Source organism: Hoplias malabaricus, chromosome 7, assembly GCF_029633855.1.
Source record: "Hoplias malabaricus isolate fHopMal1 chromosome 7, fHopMal1.hap1, whole genome shotgun sequence".
Taxonomy (NCBI): Eukaryota; Metazoa; Chordata; class Actinopteri; order Characiformes; family Erythrinidae; genus Hoplias; species Hoplias malabaricus.
Window position 1 is genome coordinate 33,836,700 of NC_089806.1, and position 27,468 is coordinate 33,864,167.

The 27,468-nt window shown below is 42.3% G+C and overlaps 1 protein-coding gene across 1 annotated transcript; it reads right to left on the reverse strand.

The window, feature by feature from the left end:
* Positions 1–1,689: 1,689 nt before the first annotated feature.
* Positions 1,690–27,187, reverse strand: opn5 (opsin 5). The gene is made up of 7 exons (XM_066677747.1): positions 27,066–27,187; positions 19,600–19,746; positions 9,380–9,499; positions 5,931–6,101; positions 4,938–5,272; positions 4,314–4,558; positions 1,690–1,995 (listed from the first exon to the last, which is right to left on the reverse strand). The coding sequence occupies exons 2-7, from the start codon at positions 19,721–19,723 to the stop codon at positions 1,932–1,934; spliced, it is 1,059 nt and encodes a 352-aa protein (XP_066533844.1). The 5' UTR covers positions 19,724–19,746; positions 27,066–27,187; the 3' UTR covers positions 1,690–1,931.
* Positions 27,188–27,468: the final 281 nt, after the last annotated feature.

The window sequence follows — 27,468 nt, forward strand, 5'->3', positions numbered from 1 at the left end:
TCCACTGACCATACAGGAGCAATGTGTAGTTCTAAACTTACAGACTGTAGTCTGTCTGTTGCACTGCATACTTTGTTTGCCCACTTTCATGTTGTTCTTCTAATGCTAAGGACCCCCACAGAGCAGGTATGATTTGGGATCATTCTCAGTGCTGCAGTGTCACTGACATGGTGGTGGTGTGTTAAGTGTGTTGTTGCACTGGTACAAGTGGATTGTGTTAATGCTTAATTAAAAAGTGTGTTTATGTTCCTTAATTGTGAACATTACCTTGTTGTTCTTATTGGTTAACAACCTTGAAGAGATAAGATGTTCTCTCTGGTTTGTTAATATTCAGAAGCTCTGCATCTTTTAAGGTGGAACGATATATATATATATTTTTTTTATTTATTTTTTTTTTTTGAGGACTTAAGTTTAACTGATCCATAAGTTTTTACCAGGGGCCATTCCAGACATTTAAAGTAAACCTTGATCCAGGAAAGGATCCAGACTTTTCATGAATTCATTGTCTGAAACCGCTTATCCAATTCAGGGTCGTGGTGGGTCCGGAGCCTACCCGGCGCAAGGCAAGAACACACGCTGAAGGGGGCGCCAGTCCTTCACAGGGCGAGGATCCAGACTTCTTTCATTAATTTTAACATTACTCTAGGCTAAAAATTCACTTGACATCTGGTGCACAAGAGCTTGTACACGGTAGGATTTTTATTTCAGAAATGCTATACCTACAGAATTCACTGCAATATCATTCAATTTTACATATGGTGGATTTTTAATCTGCTCCTGCATTTTGTAGCTTGTCTTACTATTAAGCACTTTCACTGATTTACACACTCGTGTTTAGCAGACTGGTACTTACCTACCAGGGGGCACTCAAGTACCTTTTTTTGTGCTTCATAATAGTGATTCATTACATCAGTAACAGTGTCCTTGCCTAATCTTTCAAGCTTTTAAACTATTTTAAACTAAGCGCAGCATTATTTAATCCATGGTTAAGACCAGTTTGGCTTAATTTGTTTTCAGAAATCTGCATCCAGTCTGCCAAAGTAGCGCAGGTCTTGGGTGTCCTAGGTCACTATATAATTTTTTTTATAGATTTAAATTAGGTGTGCAGCAAGTTTTACCTAACATTATACAACCTGCATGTACACCAGTGCAACTTACACTCATTATATCTTATCTGAGTCGATTATTTTCCTTTATATTTTAAACAATCTAAAATGTGCTGTTGATCCAGGGCAAGCTAAGATCTCCAGGACAAAATTCTTTGATGTAGTGTCTAAAACAACAGTTGCAGTATACTGACAATATCAGATGACAACATGAAATATTGAGCACAAGTTGCCACATGAATTCGATGAAGCATCCCTTTAAAATGACAATTGCACATTCCTCACACAAAGTCTCATGTTCTCTAAATGTTCAGACACAAACAGACAATGTTATATTTAGTGCATAGTGTTTCAGTGTTCTCATTTGAGATCAATTACAAGTTCTTTAGAGACCAATTATTTATTCTATTAACCTTTCCTGACCGTTCATTATAGAGGCATGTAGACATGCCAGTGTTTGTGCAGACCACGTAAATAATGTTCACTTTATTTATAATTTAACTACAAATCAGAACAGTCTGCCATTGACCGTCATCCACTGTTATAAATATATGTTGTGCTATGAATCACCACAACGTGGAGTGCAGCACACATTGGACAGTGCAGAGGCGCATAATATCTAAATGTTATAAAGTGGCAACTGTACAAAATACACAAAAATATAAAAAATACACAATCTTTACCACAGGATCTGTCTGCACATACAGGGCGAACACTTAACGGTAACTGTTCAGTTGGATCAGTCATGGGTATTTGACGGTTTGGAGGGTGCTGACATGGGGCAATATGTCCACTGTAGAACTGGAGGCTTCTGAATGGGTGTTCTCACATCTCAGTTTGAGTTTCATTTGCAGGTCTCTCTTTAATGGAAGCAGAGACAGAATATAATCTGTGGAAAGTAAAGAACTGAAGTCATTAAATGCACATTGTTGATTACTACTCAGTCTGATCCCTGTTGCCATTTTATGACAGAGACATAGCTAAGGGTAAATACAATATACCATAGGCATCTTTCCTAATGAGTAATTTCAGGTATATTAAAGGGCATTATTTATTTTGTTTGATTTTTAATATCCAACAAGATATTAAAAATGCAAAAAAAGAACACATTCTAGCCAGAACTGCAAATATGCAGCTATTTCCACCTTAAAAATCTCATAATTATTACTGTAACATTCAGTTGTTTGGATAAACATATAGAGAGAATCCAGCACATTCAAAATTCTGCAACCAGGCTTCTAACCCAGACAAATCACAATGACCACATTACATCTGCTTTGTATAATCTCCATTAGCTCCTAGTTAGTTTTCCTATAACTTTTAAAATGATTACTTCTTACAAATAAGGCGGTAAATGGACTTGCTCATTCTCATCAGTGTGGCTCTACACCTACGAGTCACGTTGGGCACTTTGTTTTGCAGATTCGGATCATTGTATTGTTCCACGCTTTGTTGTTCTGTTGGGAATCTGGCATTTGGCTTTGCTGCTTCAAGACTGCCCAGTAATCATTTAGCCGTTGATTCAATGTTGAAATAACGTAATGACTGCCGTCTAATCAACGTTCTCTTAAGGTTGAAAATGAAAGTTGAAAAGACGTCCAAACACAGACATTGAAAAGACGACTATTAGACGGATTTTGGACGTCCATTGGCGTTATTAATTGGTCTCGAAATAAATGACTTGTATAAAACGCATTTTGGACGTCCACTGACGTTATCGATTTGTCACCATTTAACTAACTTATTAAGATGGAATTTGGACGTCCATTGAGGTTTAAAATATGTCCTTGACGGACAGACTACATTTAGACCCATTTTGAATGTCCAGGGACGGTCCTTGTTTACTGGGTGTGGAATGTTCTTCCTCTGGATATCAGAGATTCAGCTGGTGTCAGCGTGTCAGTGTTTTTAAATCAGGACATCAAGACAATCATGGAGTGGCTTCTACTCTTCTGGGAACGCTTTCCACAATATTTAGGATTGAGTTTATGGGAATTTTTACGATTCTTCCAGAAGCGCTTTTGTGAGATCACACATTGATGTTGGGTGAGAAGGCCTGGCTCTCAGTCTTCGCTCTAATTCATCCCAAAGGTATTCTACGGGGTTGATGTCAGGACTCTTGGATGTTTTGTGCACTGGTGTGCAGTCATGTTGGAACAGGAAGGAGCCATCCCCAAACTGTTCCCATAAAGTTGGGTGCATGAAATTGTCCAAAATCTCTGGGTCCCACAATCCCACACCATAATCCCCGCTCCACCAAACTTTACACTTGGCACAAAGCAGTCAGACAGGTACTGTTCTCCTGGCAACAGTCAAACCCAGAATCAATTAGAATGCCAGACTGAGAAGCATTCGTCAATCCAGAGGACACATCTACAACTATTTGCAGTGTGCTTTGGTGATGTAAGGCTTGGATGCAGCTGTTCAGCCTTGGAAATCCATTCCATGAAGCTCTCTACACACTGTTCTTGAGCTAATCTAAAGGCAACATGATGTTTGTAGGTCTGTAGCAATTGACACTGCAGATCATTGGCAACCTCTGCATATGTTTGCAGTTTACTGTGGAATATTTAGCAGCAAGGAAATTTCACGACTGGAATTGTTGCACAGGTGGCATCCTGTCGCGATAGCATGATTCAGTGAGCTCCAGAGAGCAACCCATTATTTCACAAATGTTTGTAGAAGCAGTCTGCCTGCCTAGGTGCTTAGTTTTAAATACCTGTGGCTATGAACGTGACTGGAACTCCTGAATTCAGTTTATACATGTGTAATTACCTTTTAAACAAACCCTTATACAAGGCTGCAGGGTTTATTGTTCATTTAGATTTGAGATTTGAGGGGCCGCTTGCCTAAAGACCACTTTTTGAGAAAACGAACCCCCACAAAACACCACTACACACCAATGCCAAACACACATGAAAGACACACAAACACAAACCCTCAACACATAAACCCTCAAAAAAACTAAGAATTAAACAAAAGGGTGGCTGCTGAGCACTCTGGGAACTCCCCTGTGAGCTCCCTAGGCCCTCCCATAATCAGTGCTGCAACAATAAATTCTAGTGGAAGCAAAAAAATGGTGTGCTTGTGTTGGAGTGGGGAGGGGCACGGAGATATTCCCATCTACAAAATGGGGGCACTGCCCAAAAAGTTTGGGAACCCCTGGGCTAGAGGAAGGCTAGTACAGGTAAATGTTTAAAGTCTTACCTTTGGGTTTTATCCTGTTTCTTTTTGTTCATGGCTTTAAAGCAGCAGGACAATGAGCAGCAGTTCTTGCAGTCTATGACCTGGTATATGATTGGATTGTACATAGCCGAGGATTTGGCCAGCAACGTTGGTACAACAGAAGCAGGAATGGGCACTGAGTCATGCTCCCCAAACGCAGAGACCACAGAAACCACCGCATACGGGATCCACGCTATCAAAAATCCAGCACAGATTAACATCGCAACCTACAGGACACAAGCACAATCAAACTCACTGCACATTTCTTTTGGGTTTCAGTTAAACTGTAATTTACTCTATATATCAAAGCCTGCACATTCCTGACATGGAATATATTTAAGACTGGGTTATTACTGTACTGTGCACAATTCAAGGACCATCTTTCACTGATTTACAGTCAGAACTATGATATCAATTTTCCAGTGTCAGGAGAAAGCAGAAATTATTTAATAGAATGTTAAACAGAAGCCTCAACCACCAAATTAGTTATTTTAAAACATCTGTGATACATTTTCTCAGTGATAGCTGTTTTGAATAAGCACAAAATATGTCTGTGTCTGTGATCCAAGATTGTTTCAGATATGTTTGTGAACATCATCTACGCACCTTAGTTAACTTGATCTCCAGCGTGTGGCTGTTTTTATTCCGTGTGTCGAAGTAGGAGACTTCTTTAGCGGACATCTTCACCTTGATGATGATCTTGACGTAGGAGAAGACAATGATGACGGTGGGCAGGATGAGGCAGAAGAAGAGGATGGACATCACAAAGCTTTGTCCGGCCACCGAGGCCTGGGCCAACCACCAGTTGAGTGTGCAGGACGTGCCGAATGGTTCCGGAGCATAGCTGCCCCAGCCCACCAGTGGCATGGTCGCCCAGAAACCAGCGTACAGCCAGATGAAGAGGAGACTCAGCATGGCGTGATGTCGCTTAATCCATGTACCTGTGCACCGCAGGGAGGTAACGTAAACCCAGTTATATATCTAAACCTATTTATCTGACAGTAAGTGTTTACTTGCTGTGTGAGATGAGACCATTAACACACACAGCAGCATTACAATGCTGGGTGAATGTCTTAGGCCAGCCTATTCTATTAAAAATATATATCTGGGCATTAAATATGGAGTTGAAGATGTACACTGTATGGGCCAAATTTATGGATGTCCATACATTCTTGTGCAATCAAGGTTGTTATTGGAGGTATATCTCCCTTAATGCAATAGAAGCCCCTATTTGTAGTAAGAGTTTACACTAGAAATTGCTACATTGTCATGATTTGATTGTATTCAGCCATATTGGTGAGGTCTCAAGGTCGTAATTTGTTACGGATTACAAAGCATCTCCCACTCATCTCAATGGCATTGTATAGCATTTGTTGAAGCTGTAGACACTTATGTATTCTTATATTAGAGTTAATGAACTTATGAATACTAAGGCATCTTAGTTCTGGGTTTTCAGGGTTAAATGCAACAAAAATGACCTTAAGTTTGTATTTAAATGTTTATTTCTACAACATTTTTAGAAAGATATTACTTCACATAATAACACTAGTGTATGTTTCTGAATGTCAGCAACAAACACGTTATTGAAACTGTACACACCGTATCTTAAATGGCAGATCTTTAGGTATCGGTCGAAGCTGACCACAGTCATGGTGATGAGGCTGCCACAGCCAAAGAAGAAGCCGGCCCAGCCGTAGAAGCGGCAGCCCTCCCAGCCGAAAAGCCAGCGGTGGGCCAAACTGGAAATCACAAAGAATGGCTTCCCTGTGACTACAGAGAGAAGAGAAAGATATGATCGGTGTGACGCAACCTGCATGTGTATGTGGTTTCTGCTCCAATACGAAAAAAAAGACACCAATTTTGCACCTTGTCTTGGAAATAAATTGCGCCAAAGTGACAAAACATTATGACCAATGACAGAAGAAGCATAATGCTGATTAACTAGTAACAGTTACAGATAAAAGATGTGATTCTCATAGTCAATGTTTTGAATCTACGTGAACTGGGGGTCCTCCCTCTGGTAGATACTGGTGCGTATCTACTGTCAGTGGTCGGTCCCAGGAGGTGAACTTTTAGAACAAAGGTCTTCAAACCTTGGATCTAGGTTCCAGGCTGGGACTTTAAAATGGCGACAGGTATGACACTATACCTTATAGTTATATTAGCAGCTGCGACTATAGTGTCACATTGGCCAGCCATTTTGAAATCCTGGCCTGGAACTTGGATCGATGGCCCCGATTTGAAGGCTTCAGTCTTCTGAGAAGTAAACTGAAAACAGAGAGAGGAATTTATAGGGTGTATGTTTATGTGGTGGAGTTTTAGACATGGTCCTTCACTCAAATTAAAGTTATTTTATAACTCCATTTGTAGGGGGCTTATTCTACCTGTTTTCCTCAAGTTAACACAGTTCTGGGGTCTTAATGAAAGATCTGTGAAATGCTTTGGTAAAAATACCACAAGCACCAAACAACACAGAACAATTCCTGTCTAAACAGCGTTTTAAAAACGACCGTGTTTACGGCCAATGATTTCAGACCTAGACAGATCACCCAAAAAAAAAGCACCATCTAGTGAACCACATCTTCATGCTGAAAGAGGCTTCAACCAAATTATTAATACTTTATTTGTTCAGAGACATAAAAGAGTTTAATACATGGATGGTCTCTCCACCAAGAGTTAACAGAATATTAATTCATCAAAGGGGCACGGTGGTGCAGCAGTTAGTGTCGTAGTCACACAGCTCCAGGGGCCTGGAGGTTGTGGGTTTGATTCCCGCTCCGGGTGACTGTCTGTGGGGAGTTGGTGTATTCTCCCAGTGTCCGCGTGGGTTTCCTCCGGGTGCTCCGGTTTCCTCCCACAGTCCAAAAACACACGTTGGTAGGTGGATTGGCGACTCAAAAGTGTCCGTAGGTGTGTATGTGAGTGAATGTGTGTTGCCCTGTGAAGGACTGGCGCCCCCTCCAGGGTGTATTCCTTGTGCCCAATGATTCCAGGTAGGCTCTGGACCCACCGCGACCCTGAACTGGATAAGCAGTTACAGATAATGAATGAATGAATAATCATCAAATGTCAGTTTAACAAATACATCTACATTTTCTTTTAAATATCTTCAGTAAAACTGCATGTTACCTCCTTTCCTAACAACTGGCCTTATCTTGAGCTGAAGTGAAGACTGTAATTGCACAGTGATCCACATGGTGGAGCTACAACACATTTATCAATCGATGTTTGACCCACTGCCCCTCAAGCTATAAGATTCTCTACCTTTATTTAATTCTCTATTTCTCCTTGCAGAACTGACTACAACTGCAAAAACTTTTATTACATAATTTATAATTGCATTCAGAGCAAATACAGTCCAAGAATGAAATTAATATGAAATATTGTTTACATTCTGAAGGCTGGACTGAAATCACAGATGTACGGTGTTATACTGATAAAATCACACAAATCAGATCAGTGTTTATTGTCAGCAGCTATTAAAATAAGTGCATTTCAGAGGCATCTCTATCAGCTGCACAGTAGCATTTAGTCTTGTCAGGGACAATAGTGTAGGGTTTAGTGTAGAAGAGGAGACCCACATAAAAAAGTTAATAATCATCATCATCATCATAAATCATCATCAGTGGCAACAGGGTAAGCAAAGAAGCCCAGATGTCTCTGTCCCTCGCAACATCCACCAATTCCTCCTGGGGGATCCCAAGGCATTCCCAGGACAGCCGGGAGATATAATCCCTCCAGCGTGTCCTGGGTCTACCCCGGGGCCTCCCTCCAGTTGGACGTGCCTGGTATACCTCCAGTGGGAGGCGTCCAGGAGGCATCCTGATCAGATCCCCGAACCACCTCAACTGACTCCTCTCAACGCGAAGGAGCAGCGACTCTACTCCGAGCTCCTCCCTAGTCACTGAGCTCAGCTCTCTCTTCACCACAACAGTGCGGTACAGTGACCGCATCACTGCAAACGCTGCACCTATCCTACAGTCAATCTCACTATCCCTCTTCCCATCACTCGTAAACAATAGTTAATAGTTCATGGTTAATAATATCATGTAATATTTAATGTTGTCACATGAAAAGCTCTGAGCCTCCTGAATGGTCATTTTACAGGAGAAGTGGAAAAAACACTATTACACATTCACACAATCATTCATTCATTCATTCATTATCTGTAACCGCTTATCCAGTTCAGGGTCACGGTGGGTCCAGAGCCTACCTGGAATCATTGGGCACAAGGCAGGAATACACCCTGGAGAGGGCACATTCACACAATCTAAATAGTTACCGGAGATTTTAAATTATGTGAAAATAATATATTGGAAAGGAAGTGTACGTTTATAGATGCTTTTCATTGAGCTGAGCTGCCTTTACTCATCGTAAACATGTATAGAAACTCTAAATGGAGAAAATATCAGTGGTCTACCAGATTTTAGAAACCAATTTTGGCAACTCCTTTTTCAATTGCTTTGATTTCTTCCCTCCTGGTGTAAACGCATCACCTAAATTCTAATCTTCTCAGATATGTCTCTAAAAATGTATTCATCTTAATTAATTGGCATTTTGACTAGTATTTAAGTAACTAAGAGTTGGTCTCTAATTATTTCTGTAACCGCTTCATCCTGATCAGGATCACAGCAGCCTCGCTGTGTGAACCCTCCAGGATCTGCAGCTTGCCTAGCATCATTGGTCTTTGATTTCTGAACCAAATTTATTTTATCTTCCAAAAAGTATTTATGTAGGGCCACGTACTTTTATTGCAACATTGTCATAATTTAAGCATTACTTATAATATGTGAGAGAGAGGCATTTACAGGCTTTAAAGCATTTCATTGTTTCAAATGCAAACATTCCCCAAGTCCCTACATCCACATTAAGCCCCCTCAGTGGAACCCTTGTAAATATCTGTAATGGATTTGCAGTATTTATGCAGTACAAATGTATTGTGGGTTGGTGGAACAACACATTTTACAGCTTTGCATCTCTACAGACTAAAAAATCATTTTAACAAAGCACTGATCCAGAAATATTAATGACATTAAACCAAGCCTTACCTGAGATGCCAAAATCAAATATAGCTAAATTCAGAGTCATTATCTCAGGTGGCTTTAACTTGGTCTTCCTTTTGATGGTCATATAGATGACATAGCCATTGCCCAGAGTTGACAGTATCCCTGTGAAAAAGAGTAGAAGGTTAGGAATATCTTGTGTTTTATACATGTACGTGTATGTGAAATATTTACGTATTTTTGCTGTATCTTATTACTTAAGGTGGAAATGTCTCCACATTCGGGACATGGCTAACTGCATTATCGAACTTGCTACAAAGCTAAACATCTCAAGTTATAAATGAGGTTCTGTGGTAATTCAAACTGTGAATAAAAGCTTAGAGACAAGTCACACTTCAGCAACAAACAACATTAATATTTTCCCCTCAAACACAGAGCTTCTGAACGTAAACAAACCAGAAAGAACAGAGTTTCCCCACAATTGTAGATGTCCCCTTTAACTTCTTAGCTGCTTGTGACTCTGTCACCATTTTGTCTGCCATCAGCTGATAAACTGTGGTTACAAATTACCTGCTCTCATAGCAAATGTGTGACATGTGCTCAGTTTTGTTCCTTGTCTTTTTTTGTTTGTTTGTTACTAGCTCTACCTCCCTTGTGCTTTTGTTCCCTCATGTTCCCTGTGTATTGTTTACATAGCCATGTGCTCTTGTTCCTGCATGTGACACCTAGCCACACCCCCTTGCCTTTTAAGCCTGTGTGCTGTGTTGCTGATGGTGTTTTTTTTTTCTTTTTATCCTCTTGTTTCTTTCCTCCCTTTTTATTTATTTATTTATGTATTTATTTTTTTCCCCTCATGTTTGATACACCATACCAATCACCACTCTACACGGTTGGTACAACCGGCTGCTGTTCTCATGGCCTTATATACAGAACCCTGCAGGTGTGCATAGTCTGCACTGATTAGCTCAAAGCAGGATGAAAATGGAGTTCCCAGAGTTCACAGCACCCACTATACTACTGCCCTCTGTGGGTTACCAACAGGGCAGATTGGCCTCGTGGCCTGTCTTCACCCTGTCTAGGAGACCACACATTGAGGACATTGAGTGAGGCCACCCTGCCCAGTACAAAGGGTAAGACCACACACATCTTCAAATGTAAAATTCACCCAACTAATCTCATTAGCCACTAACGCTTTGACACCTGAGAGTTGTCTTCCAGGGTCTGAGAACAGAAATGTGTCACACATGCAACTACAGAAACCAGACAGTTGTGTAAACAGTAATGGTGGGTAACATTGTGTTTATGATGACATTTATGAAGATGTGGGAATCAAAATGTCCTTTTAATACTGACACATCGCATTATTTATCGGGCAGTTGAATGGCTGAGGCTGAAGTGCTGTAGGCTGGGATTTGTTTATTTCAGTCAGCAGCAATTCCTTATTAATTATCATGAGTCAAACCTCCAAATAGTGTAGGACAAGTGGAATGAATTTTGTGCATGATTAAAAAAAATAATAACCCACCTGTTAAGTGTGTGTATGTGTATTTTGTTATTAGAAATCCTGTCATACTATACATTTTGACATCAAATTGCAATTGCTTTCAAAAATAAATAAATAAATATATACAATATAAAGATACACACACACACATGTATATAAATATTCATTCATTCATTGTCTGTAACCATTTATCCAGTTCAGGATCATGGTGTGTCCAGAGCCTACCCAGAATCACTAGGCGCAAAGCAGGAACACACCCTGGAGGGGGAGCCAGTCCTTTACAGGGCGACACACACTGACACAATCAATCAAACCAAATTTATTTGTATAGCGCTTTTTACAACTGATGTTCTCACAAAGCAGTCTCACAGAATTCAGGTGAGACATTCACTCACACCTACGGATACTCTAGAGTCGCAAATCCACCTACCAGTGTGTGTTTTTGGACTGTGGGATGAAACCGGAGCACCCAGAGGAAACCCACGCGGACACAGGGACAACACATGTACTCCTCACAGACAGTCACCTGGAGCAGGATGTGAACCCACAACCTCCAGGTCCCTGGAGCTGTGTGACTGCGACACTACCTGCTGTGCCACATGCCACTGTGTTTTCTAGCGGTTCGAATAGAAATGTGTATAACGTTAATTTTTCGTAATCTCTTATTCATGTTTATGGGTATTTCTGTGACCCATGGCCTTTAATATTCTATTCCATTGTCAGGAGCGAGGGGCGGATTGAGGGAGGCGGACGCACTCGCTAAAACACAGCTTTTTAATAAAGGAAAACAACAAAACAGAGACCTTAACAAAACGAAAACAAACAGGGAGCTAACCAGGCTAAACTAAACAAGGGGAGCTAAACAGGGCAAACGGGACTGACAGACTAAAGACAAAACGAAGGAACGAGAGAGGAAAAGAAACTACGACACGAAACAACGACTAGGGAAACAGACACGGAGAAACTGTGGAGACAGACAGACGGACGGACAGACTCGAAAACACGACCGACTAGACATGAGAAAAGAGAAATGAGAAATGTACGACCAACAGGACGTGACACAAGAGGGCTTAAATACAGACACAAACGAGACACACCTGGACAGATAACGAGGACGGGCTGACACATGACACGGACGAGGGCGGAGACAAGGATATAAACAAAACATAGCCATGTGCGAATAAAGCACATGGCGGGGACAACAGACTGACAGGACGAAGGCGTGACAGATGCCCCCCCCAAGAACGCGCAACTCCCGGGCGCGTACTCCTAAACCCCCCAGGAGCTGGCACTGGAGAGGGCACGGAAAACAAGACAGGACAACAAACCAACGGGTGACAGGACTCAGGACAGGACGGGAACAGACACAGGAGCTGGGGACACGACAGGACCGAATATACGAGACGGGACATGGGACATGACAGGAGACTGACAAAGGGGGGCAGCAAGAGACGAGAACGGACTGGACAGGACAGGAGTGGACACATGGGACTTGACAGGGTTTTTGACATTGGACATGACACTGGATGGAAACAGGGACTGGACAGAAGACGGGACAGGTGACAGAACTTGGTGCTGGGACTGGACGGGAGCAGAGACTGGTGACAAGACACTGGACAGGATAGGAACGTTAGACTGGACAGGGGTACGTGACTGGACAGAAGACAGGACAGGTGACATGACACTAGACTGGAACGGAGACGGGACTGGAGACTGGACAGGGGATTGGGAGGGAAACTGGACCGGAGACAAGACAGGTGACTGGACATTGGACGGATACGGGAACTGGACGTGAGACAAGACAGAGGGTTGAAACAGGGACTGGACAGGACTGACAGGGGACTGGACAGGAGACGGGACTTGAGACAGGACCGAGGGTTGGAACGGGGACTGGACAGGACTGACAGGGGACTGGACATGAGGCAGGACAGAGGGTTGAAACATAGACTGGACAGGGCTGACAGGGGACTGGACTGGACTTGGCAGGGGAACAGGTACAAGAACATTTACGGGGACTGACACAAACACAGTGACCGGGACTGGGACAGAGACAAAAGCTGACACGGGTACTGGGACAAGGACAGAGACAGGAACCAGGACAGGGACAGACAGGGGAATCAAAACAACAGGTGGGTGCCCAGGGCTGGCAAATGTCTGTGGGGCAGTCCGAGGAACCAGCCTGGGCACAGTTCTGGGGATCGGCCTCGAAGTCTTTCGGGCCGACCTACGGACATGGACAGGAGCGGCCGTAGCCACAGTCACGGGGACAGGAGAGGCCGTAGCCACAGACACGGGGACAGGAGCGGCGGGTGCCGCCATAGTCACGGGGACAGGAGAGGCCGTAGCCACAGTCACGGGGACAGGAGAGGCCGTAGCCACAGTCACGGGGACAGGAGAGGCCGTAGCCACAGTCACGGGGACAGGAGAGGCCGTAGCCACAGTCACCGAGACAGGAGCGGCGGGTGCCGCCATCACCGAGACAGGAGCGGCGGGTGCCGCCATCACCGAGACAGGAGCGGCGGGTGCCGCCATCACCGAGACAGGAGCGGCGGGTGCCGCCATCACCGAGACAGGAAGCCCTGCGACGTCGTCCACGGAGGCAGGGGAACCTCCGACGTCGTCCACGGAGGCAGGGGGGCCTGCGACGACGTCCAAGGAGGCAGGGGGGCCTGCGACGACGTCCAAGGAGGCAGGGGGGCCTGCGACGACGTCCAAGGAGGCAGGGGGGCCTGCGACGACGTCCAAGGAGGCAGGAGACAGTGCGACGACGTCCACGGAGGCAGAGGAATCTGCGCCGTCGTCCACGAAGACTGGGGAACGTGCGACGACGTCCACGGAGGCAGAGGAGTCTGCGCCGTCGTCCACGAAGACTGGAGAGGTGCGCGTCGCGCTCACGAAGACAGGAGAGGCGCGCGCCGCGCTCTCGAGGACAGGCGCGGCTGGAGGCGCCGCGTTAACGAAGACAGGGGCTTGTGCTGCTCACCGGGCTCGCGCTGGAGCTGTAAAGGGTTTAGGGGGTTTCACAGGCGCACCCATTAGATCACCTCGAGGTCCGCCCCTGTTAGCCTCAGACCTCAGAGCTCCGGAGGTGAGGCTAACAGCCCCTACCCTTAACGCCCCCCCAAAAATTTCCCCGGACCTGAGGGGGTAATCCTCCAGCGAGGGGGGAACTCCAGCACGCTTCTTCCGCCGGCTCTTTCGACTCCCGCTGGCGCAACTACTCGATTCCCGAGTCGACTCTTCCGCTATAGGATCCGGAACAGCGCTAGGGAAGGAGCTGGAGCCGGCGACTCCATTCCGAGGCCGCTTTCAAAGCCTCCTCCACAGGATCTTTGGGGCCTGTGCGGAATGGAGTCCGGCGAACGGCACACCCCTTAAGGTAATAGTCCGTGCTAGCTGCGTCCTGTGGGTCGTACATTCTGTCAGGAGCGAGGGGCGGATTGAGGGAGGCGGACGCACTCGCTAAAACACAGCTTTTTAATAAAGGAAAACAACAAAACAGAGACCTTAACAAAACGAAAACAAACAGGGAGCTAACCAGGCTAAACTAAACAAGGGGAGCTAAACAGGGCAAACGGGACTGACAGACTAAAGACAAAACGAAGGAACGAGAGAGGAAAAGAAACTACGACACGAAACAACGACTAGGGAAACAGACACGGAGAAACTGTGGAGACAGACAGACGGACGGACAGACTCGAAAACACGACCGACTAGACATGAGAAAAGAGAAATGAGAAATGTACGACCAACAGGACGTGACACAAGAGGGCTTAAATACAGACACAAACGAGACACACCTGGACAGATAACGAGGACGGGCTGACACATGACACGGACGAGGGCGGAGACAAGGATATAAACAAAACATAGCCATGTGCGAATAAAGCACATGGCGGGGACAACAGACTGACAGGACGAAGGCGTGACATCCATATTCCTTAAAAAAACTAGTCATCTCATTTGTCCTTATAATCACATTACACTGGACATATCTTATTGTGAATGGCTTTCTGACAAGTTCATCTGCACAACTTGTCTGTTTCACTTTATCACACAAAATCTCCAGAACACCAGAGAGCATGGTGACTGGACTTGATTTAAAATACAGCTGTTGCTGCCCAATTAATAACATGTATCTCTGTTTTTGATATTTTTTAGTTTACTACATCATTTGAAAACAGCAGCTCTCCTCCGCATTGTGTGAAAATGTCATGATAAATTTTGAGGGTTTTATCTCCCCTCCAAAAGATGAGATTTTTTCACTGGTGTGAAATTTGAGGCAGTGGCATGGTTTCTGTTTGATGTTTCAGTATCATATACTTGTATGATGTGCTTTATCTAGTTATGTTATGCATACTTTTTTATTTGGATTTTCTAATACCGAAATAAGACTTGAGTGTTTAGCTACGGGTGACTCTCTGTGAGGAGTTCTCCCCGTGTCCGCGTGGGTTTCCTCCGGGTGCTCCGGTTTCCTCCCACAGTCCAAAAACACACGTTGCAGGTGGATTGGCGACTCGAAAGTGTCCGTAGGTGTGAGTGAATGTGTGTGTGTCTGTGTTGCCCTGTGAAGGACTGGCGCCCCCTCCAGGGTGTATTCCCGCCTTGCGCCCGATGATTCCAGGTAGGCTCTGGACCCCCCGCGACCCTAAATTGGATAAGCGGTTACAGATAATGGATGGATGGATGGATGTTTAGCTACGGGTGACTCTCTGTGAGGAGTTCTCCCTGTGTCTGCATGGGTTTCCTCCGGGTGCTCCGGTTTCCTCCCACAGTCCAAAAACACACGTTGGTAGCTGGATTGGCGACTCAGAAGTGTCCGTAGGTGTGAGTGTGTGTGTGTTGCCTTGTGAAGGACTGGCGCCCACTCCAGGGTGTATTCCCACGCGTCCAATGACTCCAGGTAGGCTCTGGACCCACCGTGACCCTGAACTGGATAAGCGATTACAGATAATGTGAATGAATATATGTGCATATACCCAAATATGTGCACATCCTCTTACTGATTTGCCTGAGCAATAAAATCTTGTTCTGTTGGGGCAGTTTAGAAGAGCCTTTAAGCAAAAGCTCCTGCTGCTCTCTATTGTATGTTTTCCCAAGACATTTCAGACCTTCAGCATTACTTTGACCTGCATCAGCTGACTGACTCAAAAATCACTCATACATCAGTTCATTTGCTATGAATAATATGCTACCAAATGCAGAACTCAATAAACTCTTTCAGTCCAGTCTGTCATATGATGCCCACGGATCAGCCACACTGAAGGAATTAACTATAGCACTGTTCTGGAACTGTTTATGCTGTTTTTCATAGCACTTGTAACAGATTCACTGAATCTGGTCCATAGTCCACTAAATATAAAGTACATGCTGCAACTCATGAATGTTCATTCATTCATTCATTGTCTGAAACCGCTCATCCAATTCAGGGTCAAGGTGGGTCCGGAGCCTACCCGGAATCACTGGGCACAAAGCAGGAACACACCCTGAAGGGGGCGCCAGTCCTTCACAGGGTGACACACACACTCACATTCAATCAAATCAAGTTGATTTGTATAGCGCTTTTTACAACTGATGTCACAAAGCAGCTTCACAGAATTCCGGTAAGACCTCCACTCACACACACACACCTACGGGTGAACATTATAAAGTTTAAAAACCCATAGATTTTAATGAGGTGAAATGAACTGGCCCCTAAGAAGCACTATAGGTATGTCTAATAAGATGCAATCTCACTTCAGTGTATAAGGCAGGCATCATCTTTCCCTAAGCATTTCCATCACACACTTGAGCACAGTATAGAGGTTATACATGTGAATAATTTAAAATCATGCAGATACACTGATACTGAACTGAACTGGAAGCAATCTTGAGAAAATGATGTACAAGGTTGGCTGCAATTGCTGCCCTGATAGAAAATGATATAATTATTGAGAATATGTATTATTCAATGAAAATTACAATCTGACCAGATATTTGAACTTTTATATATTCCAGGTCACACTAATTCATATGACACTTTTCTACTGCATGGCCCCTACTCCACTCGACTCTGGTCCCTGGTATCTGGAACCGGTTACTTTTTTAGTCCCTTCTTGCTCCTGGTTCCAAGCTTATTGTCTATAAAGACTTGTCAATCACGATGGAATGCAGACACCCAAAAACTAACCATTTGTAAAATCTCCAAGCGACAGTTTACTGTTAGAAAGACTGTCACTGTGGGGGACCCTCACGGATACATTAAGTTCCCTAACTGTAGGTACAGAATCGTACCATATTCTATATTATTTGTAGATTTGAAAATGATGTTGATTTCATACACCTCATTTCATCTCCAGGACTTAGTGTGCTCTTTTATTTTAATACTTTTATTTTTATTTTAGCTCTATAATGAAATCCTACAGATATTCACCTCTCCTTCTGGAGAAGAGTATGTAATGTACCTTTAGGGCCCCTGCCGTACTCTATCCAGCAGAACAGCAGCTCGTGAACTCTGTGACTTTAACTCTGTGATAAGTTACAAACGCTCCTTTGATTGGTGGCTGACGAAAGAATCCAGTGAGAACAGCGAGAACATACAATTCTGATCTGTCTGAATGGAGGAGCTGAGCTCTGTTCAGTCCCAAGCAAAAAAATACATGAACACACAATGAGTAAGCAAAATTTAACATTACTGGCACCATTGTTGTAGTGCCCAAAGCCAGTGGTTCCTTTTAGAGATGGTGCTTTGAGACGGCACAGACTACATTTCAAGGAGATTTTATAGTGAAAAACCAACCTGGTACCAATCAAGAGTTGAGTACCATAGAATGGAAAAGCACACAAACTGTCACAAGACACATGACATTAACAAGCAATCTCATTTAACTCCTGAATGGAGAGTAAGTAAAGTAAAGGTTTTAGAATGGTTTTACCCTTTAGTTCCAAAGCAAAATGTGGATGCCATATATGTCTCAGTGTAAGTGACTTGTGTGCATCATAATCTGCAGTAACCATACGTCTGAAATATGTGGCTATGAATAGCCATCTTCTGTGTGCAAGTGGGGGCGGCACGGTGGCGCAGCAGGTAGTGTCGCAGTCACACAGCTCCAGGGGCCTGGAGGTTGTGGGTTCGATTCCTGCTCCGGGTGACTGTCTGTGAGGAGTTGGTGTGTTCTCCCCGTGTCCGTGTGGGTTTCCTCCGGATGCTCCGGTTTCCTCCCACAGTCCAAAAACACACGTTGTAGGTGTGAGTGTGTCTGTGTTTCCCTGTGAAGGACTGGCGCCCCCTCCAGGGTGTATTCCCGCCTTGCGCCCAATGATTCCAGGTAGGCTCTGGACCCACCGCGACCCTGGACTGGATAAGTGCTTACAGATAATGAATGAATGTGTGCAAGTGTTTCTAGAACTTTGGGAAAAACAAAAAATGACATTCCTTGAAATGATTTTGAGGTGTAAGAATACAAAAAGTTGAAAGGAACACTAGGTAGTATTTTTACCTTACATTTACATTACAAATTATAGCTTCAATATCATTGATGCTTTCAGACCTGTCATTGCTACCCTGGGCTCAGCACTGCAGAACTTGTACCGTGTAACTTCTGGAGGAAGGTAAGAAACCACCCCTCTGTCCTGCCCCTTCACTTCAGGACAGTGCTGTAAAAGTGAATTACACTTTTCAACCCAAAAGAACCCAAGAACAAAAATACCCCATCTTACCTAGTGTTACTTGAAACTGAGCAAAAGCACATTCTTAAAACTTTTAAAGCATGCCCTCAAATGGTTGACTGATTCATGGGGAAAGTTTAATTAATAACTGAATGTCATAGTGGTCATAATCCTGTTAATAAATTCAAATTCTGAAATATTTTTTCAACCTCGAGTTAAGAGTTTATAACAGTACCCTTCCAGATGTCAATGGAGGCATTCTTAATTATTCATAAACTATCTATGTAAATGTGTTAATAATCTAATAAGCTAGATGCTAATTTATATACAACAATCTAAATGGCATTTCTTATCTAACAGACGCAAGGCCTCGTGTTGTCAACTGATTGTGAAATCAGAAAAACTCATTGTATTCTTCCTCTGCTCAGTCACTATCTGTCTCAACATATTCTGAGTTTTTAAACATTAATATTCAGGAGGTGTAACAGCCACAGTGTGTTCTGGCACTCCGAGAATGAAATTACTAACATGGCCTCTGGGAATGCTAAAAAATGGTTACATGTACTATCAGAGCAAAGCTTTTTCTGGCCACTGAGAAAAGAAAGGATAAATATTAGGCTTGATGTTTTTGTAAAAGCACAAAAGCCATTTAACTCTCAGCCTCTGAAGGTACAAGATTATGCTGTGCCACTTTATGTCAAAACATCATTCTTGGTTTGACTTTATTATTTTTAGTTTTTCATTTCTTACACTGTGCCAACAGTTGTTCATACTGCGTGAACATTTAATGAGGAATGGACTAGGGAAAGTGCTCCAAGATTGGTTTTCAACAGAACACTAGGTAGTATTTTTACCTTACATTTACATTACAAATTACAGCTTCAATACCTTTGATGCTTTCAGACCTGTAATAGGCAGAACAGGGCCTCTGTCATTGTTACCCTGGGCTCAGCACTGCAGAAACTGCACTGTGTAACTTCTGGAGGAAGGTAAGAAACCACCCAGAACAGCAACATATAGCTCAGCTGTTTTTAGCTTCTTTCCAATGAATTAAAAAGCCATTTTAGGTATCTGAGATCATGCAGGTTTAAGCACTTTTAGCCTAATGACCTACCAACGATGAGAATGTAAATGGCTGCCACTATGTCTCCCTCTTTGGAAAGCTTAGAGGCGAAGGGGTCTCCTCGGAGGAGATAAGGGGGAATGTAGCCTGTGTGCACTGAAGTCTCGTTCTCCATAAAGGCTTTAGACTTGGTGCTACCTGGTGAACAAAGAACAAACAGATGAAAAATTTCAAATATTTCAGACATTTATGAAGCAAGTGTCTCAGAATGTTATCCAATTCAGGGTCACGATGGGTCCGGAGCCTACACGGAATCATTGGGCACAAGGCAGGAACACACCCTGGAGGGGGCAACAGTCCTTCACAGGGCGACATACACACACACACACACACACCTAAAGACACTTTTAAGTCGCCAATCCACCTACCAACGAAACCCACACGGACACAGGGAGAACACACCAAACTCCTCACAGATTGTCACCCGGAGCGGGACTAGAACCCACAACCTACAGGTCCCTGGTTACTGCGACACTGCGCCAAATTTTCATAACTCATAATCAATTTAAATCAAAATCAGTTAAACCACTCCACGGCGGCACAGCGGCACAGCAGGTAGTGTCACAATCACACAGCTCCAGGGACCTGAAGGTTGTGGGTTCAAGTCCTGCTCTGGGTGACTGTCTGTGAGGAGTTTGGTGTGTTCTCCATGTGTACGCCACATTCACCACATTCCTGCCTTGCGTCCATTTATTCCAGGTAGGCTCCAGACACACCGCAACCCTGAACTGGATAAGTGGTTACAGATAATGAAAATCCCAATACAAATTTATTCTTGCCCAATACTAAAAAAAACCCTCCCAATGCAAGTAAAACTCTGCCCAGTACAACCCAAATCACTTCCAATACAATTTACACTGGAACTGCACAATATTGGGAAAAAATTCACAACAAGCAACCAACACGTGTCTTTAACCTCTCACCCCTCTTTTTGACCCGGCCTTTGCTTTACTATGTCATGTGCCTGATTACATCTATATGACATTACAATAATAAACTAAAATAAATAAACATCCTGGATCTACGAGACCACCACGACTGTCATCACCAGATAAGTAGTTCTTATTCTGGTTTCTGTCCATCTTCTTACTGTGTAAGGACAACTCCCCTCTATGGATCTACAGCTGTCATAAAACCTGTTACTGACAACAGGGAACAGCTAAACAATATAGAGAATTCACAAGCAATACAAAGATTATGAATAGATTTCCAAGGACGGAGTCTTTAGACCTCATGTCTAGAAAGTGACTGAGATGTCTGAATCATGAGTGGAATAAACATCAACCAAATTCTGACTGAAGATTGGATGTATGCGAAAAAGATCCCTAAATGTTTCACTGAAAAATGAATGGAATGAATGGAAACCGAGATATAGACAAAGAACATTACTAAACATATAGTATTTATACTGAGACATTTGAGTAATTGACTAGTACGTGCTAGTATGTCCCAGCCCTACGCCCGTGAAGACTGATACTGTCGGTGATACGGTGGCTTAGTAATGCGCATTAAGCAGAGCCTCCCTACCTGTTGGAAAGGTGACGAAAAAAAAGTGAAGAAAATGGTGGAGATAGAGTGAAGATGGGAGGGTGTGTATAGGGCTGAGGGGGTGAGCCTGTGTGTGGTCCAACTCCCAAAATTTTTATTACATAACTCCAGTTAAATATATAAATGTCTATATACATTTTCAAATTTTGCCAAAACAATGAATACCTTGTACTTAACGGCTGTGTTGGAGCGACACAAAAGCCCAGTGATATACACTGTCATATTAAATAAATTTTCTTTATTTGTATTTACTCTGAATATATTATTTTAAAACGACATGAAGCAAAAGCTCCCAATAACTTGTTTATACTAAAACCCTTTTAAATATTAAAGCAAATTAGATACAATATGGCTCCATGTATCATTCGTAATATATGTCAATAGTGAACGTTCATATTCTTCCTGTTGTGTCAAATGTTTGATCAGCCTTAAAATGGATATTATTCAGGGTGAACAAAGTGAACTTTAATTCGTAAAGTTTCTAAGGAAGATATTAGTTATTTGCCTTGTTTCCTTTCTTCCCACTGACAGAAGATAAAGATGACAAAAGGAACTCTTGCTATTTATTTCCTACTGTGATGAGACAAACCTATTTCCTCACAACTCGGTTGCGACAAAAAAAAATTTCACTTGGTCCTGCTAAGCATCACACACTATAACATACTGTGTAGCTGGTACTTTGTTTTCAAGGTGGTGGTGGTGGTGGAGGCCTGAGACCAGGCCAGTTAAAATACAGTTAAAATCACCTTATCTATACTAATTCATTACATAATCTGAAGTATGTTAAGCTAAAACAAACCCACAGGAACCAGGAAATACCTGGTGGCACATTTATAAAAATGTATTTATTTGTTTTTTATTTCAGTGTTTCACAAACCCTTATTGATCAAATCTATGTAGAAATAAGTGTAAATTTAATCTGACTGACATTCTTAATCTCTTCTGAAATGTTCCCTTTGTGTAGTAACAGCCTCTACCTTCCTTTGAAGGCTTTACATTGAGCAATGCATTGAGGGTTTGTTTGCCCTCAGCCATGAAACCATTAGTGAGGTCAGGTAGTGATGATAGATAATGAGTTCTGAGTCACAAACCATGCTCCCACTAATTCTAAAGTTTCATCATTCTAGGGAATGCATTTTCACTTCTCAACAGTTCAATTTTGCTTTTCTTCAATGACACATGGAATTGACCTTAGAAATGTGGACTTCCATACGGCATGTTTTAAAACAGGGCGGCACAGTGGCACAACAGATAGTGTCGCAGTCACACAGCTCCAGGGACCTGGAGGAGTTTGGTGTGTTCTCCCCGTGTCCGCGTAGGTTTCCTCCGGGTGCTCAGGTTTCCTCCCACAGTCCAAAAACACATGTTGGTAGGTGGATTGGCGACTCAAAAAAGGGTGTCCGTAGGTGTGACTGTGTGTGTTGCCTTGTGAAGGACTGGCGCCCCCTCCAGGGTGTATTCCTGCCTTGCGCCCAATGATTCCAGGTAGGCTCTGGACCCACCATGATCCTGAACTGGATAAGCGCTTACAGATAATGGATGGACGGATGTTCAAAGGTCAAAGGTTACATCAGATGCCTAAGTGTGAGTGTTAGTTCATACATGTGTTCAGAAATCATAAATAGCTAAAGTGTAATCTAATCTAATCTAGTCTTGGACCACACTGTTTGCCTGCTAGGTGATTTAACTGATCAAGGCATTCAGATAATGTGCTGGATGGAATGTGTTGAGAAGGAAATCATTAAACTGTGTCTAAACTAGGGATGGGTGATATGGCCCTAAAATAATATCACAATATTGCAGGTCGTTTTGGAGCTAACGATATTCCTGGCGATATGAAAAAACACCAAAATATTCATTCATTCATTCATTATCTGTAAGCGCTTATCCAGTTCAGGGTCGTGGTGGGCCCAGAGCCTACCTGGAATCATTGGGCGCAAGGCGGGAATATACCCTGGAGGGAGCGCCAGTCCTTCACAGGGCAACACAGACATCGTCAATCCACCTACCAACATGTGTTTTTGGACCGTGGGAGGAAACCAGAGCACCTGGAGGAAACCCACGCTGACACGGGGAGAACACACCAACTCCTCACAGACAGTCACCCGGCGCGGGACTCGAACCCACAACCTCCAGGTCCCTGGAGCTGTGTGACGCTACCTGCTGCACCACCGTGCCACCCACTGAAACATTACTTTTATTAATTTCCAGAACACACAATGGCAACAAGATAAAGGTTATAGTAATAATAATTAAATTAAATTAATCATATATTTAATTTCTTATGTAAATTATTATTTAACATTTTATTTTTGTACAAATCGAACAATTTCAAACATTCCGAATGAACAACAAATAAGAATTTGCTTATTTTTTAAACAAATGTAACTTACCAAGGTTCTAACACTGTATAAAATGTATACAGAATATTCATAATTATCTTTTCCACTTGTCCATTTCAAGGTCGCAGTGTATACAGAATATTTATTTATTTATATCCAAACCAAGTCCACATGACTGAAGTCACTCATCTTTTGTGAACGCAGAGCCACAAAAATTTCCACCGTACATGTTGCTGTGCCTAACTGACTCAGTAATAAATGTATTACGTGTAACTGAATGACATCATTACATAAACAAGTCAGAATATCACTATATATCACTGTGTTGGTCTGTGTTTATCATGATCATGCTTTTTTTTTTCATTAAATGATTTTTAATAATGCAACAGCCAGACCATGCACCCATTGGTAGATGCATGGTTATCCATATTATTGACTTTGTATCTATCAATGGATGGTTTGTTTGTTTCTTAAAATCCTCTTGTGAGTTCATGGGTAGCTAACACCATTAATCCTCACTGTACTCCAGCCAATGCTCAGCCTTTCTAATAATTTCCCTGGAGGGCTGAGGTCAGGAGGTGGATAAATGCTGCTCTGTGTCATAAACACACTGATAGCAGAGTTATAAAAATATGAATCTCAGGAAAGATGTGAAAGCAAGTGGTGGGTCCACCACAAAGAAATTAAAGGGGAGTTTTCTAAAAGCCGCAGACGACATGCAAAGACCAGCAGACAACAGAGAAAAGATTTAGCAACTCAAACGCATACAATATATAGTACATGCAGTATTTTCAGCTTTTTTTCCTCCTCATATTTAATTAATATTTTTTAGTTCTTCTTCATGTACTGTTCTTTACTTAGTATTGACCTACATATAACCATATGACCAAATACTTAACACACATTTTACAAAATATATTGTAAATAAAAAATGCTGATTAAAAAAATAAAATCTTCTCTGGTACAAATTAAGGATAAAAAAAATGCAGCTTATCTCTACTGTAGGGCCTCTGCTTCTCTAACCCCTTCAACAATACATTTTAACTTGTTGCATAAGTAAAAGAAATGCATGATTAGTGGAAACATATCGGTATGAGCAGGCATTTGCTTTTAAATATGATCAACGTGACAGCTGTTTACATTTGACTGATATTTCAAGCTGATATTTGATAAGGAACAGAACATTTACAGGATGTTGTGCTACTACATTTTATTCAGAAGCCTTTCCTAAGCCTTCTTTAATGACTGATTTCAGCCTCTGTAATGTGAACCCACTGGGGACAGAGGCAATAAATCGCACTTACACAGTTTGTATAATCTCCATAGCAAAGCCCTGATCAGTAGATAAGGAAGCTGTGCAGCAGCGACACATGCGCCTAAGGTCACCATTATCGACTCCAAGCATCAGCTAGAGGGGTATGATGCCCCTAACACTGGGCTATGGAACAGTGGAAGTGTACTCTCTGGTGTGCTGAACTTTTTGAATCAAGAACATCTAACATCTGTGTGTAGAGATATGAGATATCCTGACAGTAACAATATACAAATTTGTTGTTTGTTTTTTTCTCAAATCCAACCTAATCTCAGTTTTAATGTAGACATATTTAAGTATCTTGGACCAAACAGTGTCTGGGCACAGCTCAAGGATCTGTTTCTGTCATATTAATTCTGAAATGGAATTTAATCTGCGATAAATCTAAGGTTTAAAAAAAAGGCTGTAAACTGCATATTCTGAATGACTGTTAATAGAAAGTTACAGTTGTAGCTTAATTAAATGGAATAGCTAATAGTTTTAAGTAGGATCTGGAACAATGATTTGAAGGTCACTGAGGTCTGATTGACCTGTGCCTACATGCATTTAGAATGGATATTTGATTTAAAATGAAATTGCTTGTTTTAAAAGGCAAATTATACGGCAAATCATTGATTACAGTTTTTACTGTATTGATTACAGTTTATGATTTTACATATATTCTAACATGCTGGCCTTTCAGTGACAATATGTATAACAGACTCACTTCTGTCTAATGATACAGGTACAATCCTTTATTTTTTGATTACATCTACTGTCCCTACAATTAGAAACAGACTCCTTTTGCATATAATTAGCTGTTTAAAGAAATAAGGAAAGACTGATGCAAATCTATTGCCCACATTTGCAGTTTTCACCTGCATTGTACAGGGGGTCCTCGATTTACGACGTTGATCCTTTCCTACATCGCGTCGTAAACCGATTTTCGGTGTAAGTCGGAACATACGTACATACTGTACGTAAATAACATACTGTAAGCACTTATCCTATCCTAACACCTATCCCGAGCCGCGAAACACCAAACACGAAGTTTACGACGCAAAACCACTTAAGTCGAAACAAGGCTTTATACAGTAAATGGGAGATGTGTCGTAACCACGAAACATCGTAACTCGGGACTGACGTCCCTGTAAACAAGGAACGTCCCTGGACGTTCAAAATAGGTTTAAAAGTAGTCTGTCCGTCAAGGACATGTTTTAAACGTCAATGGACGTCCAAAATCCATCTTAATAAGTTAGTTAATTGGTGACTAATCGATAACGTCAGTGGACGTCCAAAATGCGTTTTATACAAGTAATTTATTTCGGGACCAATTAATAACGTCAATGGACGTCCAAAATACGTCTAATAGTCGCCTTTTCAAATGTCTGTGTTTGGACGTCTTTTCAACTTTCATTTTCAACCTTAAGAGAACGTTGATTAGACGGCAGTCATTACGTTATTACAACGTTGAATCAACGGCTAAATGTTTACTGGGGTAACCCGAGGACCTCCTGTGTTGGTATAATTGACATATGATTGTTCTCTTAGTAAAGTATATTTGCTTTTCAATAAACCAAATCAGGTTACATTGGATAAGCAGTAGACTAAAAACTGTCACTGCAGTAAGTAAACAACTCTGAAAGATTTATAGACAGGCACTAACCCCCAGCATCTGACAAAGATTAATGATGCACTTTGCATTTTGCACCTGGGTTTATTTATTTACTTTTTATATCAACTTGATACCAATGTCCATTGAGCATTATAAATTATTTTCTCAAAATCAAGATATGTGTGCAATATAAAATGGCAGTGTATGATATAAAATAATTTGCAGCGCTTGAAAAATATAAAATAAAATATAAAAAGATTATACAAAAAAATGATTCTGTGCCCTAATATTAACACCAATGTCTCTTAATTCAAAAGCTGAAGAACACAAGTCTGAAGACTGCACACTGTATGAGCAATTAGTCAAGTTTAAACATTGCTTAATGTTCATTTATGTGGTCATTAAAGAATGTAAAACTTGCTGTAGATCTATAAATGTCTAAATCTATAAGTTTAAAAACGCACAGCTGTGTTCACAGGTTCCAATCCACCATAACACCAACAACAATACACACAAAAAGGAGACATTCTAACTGTAAATACTGTTAAAAGCAGTCTGTCCGATCCGCAGTTTGTACAGAGGTTTGGCAGGCGTCCGTGCCTGTAGAAAATCTATGTTTTTGAACTAAAATTGTTCGGTTTTTCGAGTTAGTATCACTTACCTAAGAGTCTCCGAGCATCCCGCTGCTGTGGGTGAACTTTCCCCGTGTTCACCGGCTCCGTCCACCCCTCCGCTCCTTCATGATTCACAAGCTATTGCAGGCTATCTTTCCTCCCTTCTCTCCTCACTTTACTCTTCTCTTCCCACTGCGTGATGGAAAAAAGGACACGATGCTCTCTCTCTCTCTCTCTCTCTCTCTCCCCCCCCCCCTCTCTCTCTCTCTCTCTCGTTTATGACTGCGGTCTTTCATTGCTCATTGTAAAACTGACCAGGAGGGGGAATATAGATGGCGTCTGAGAGACAAAAATAAACCTTCCAGCGTCATTTTCAGTTGAATTGAACTCCTCACGTCAGGTCCTTTGGTTTACATTTAAACAACTGTTCACTAATGCAGTTCCCGCGCA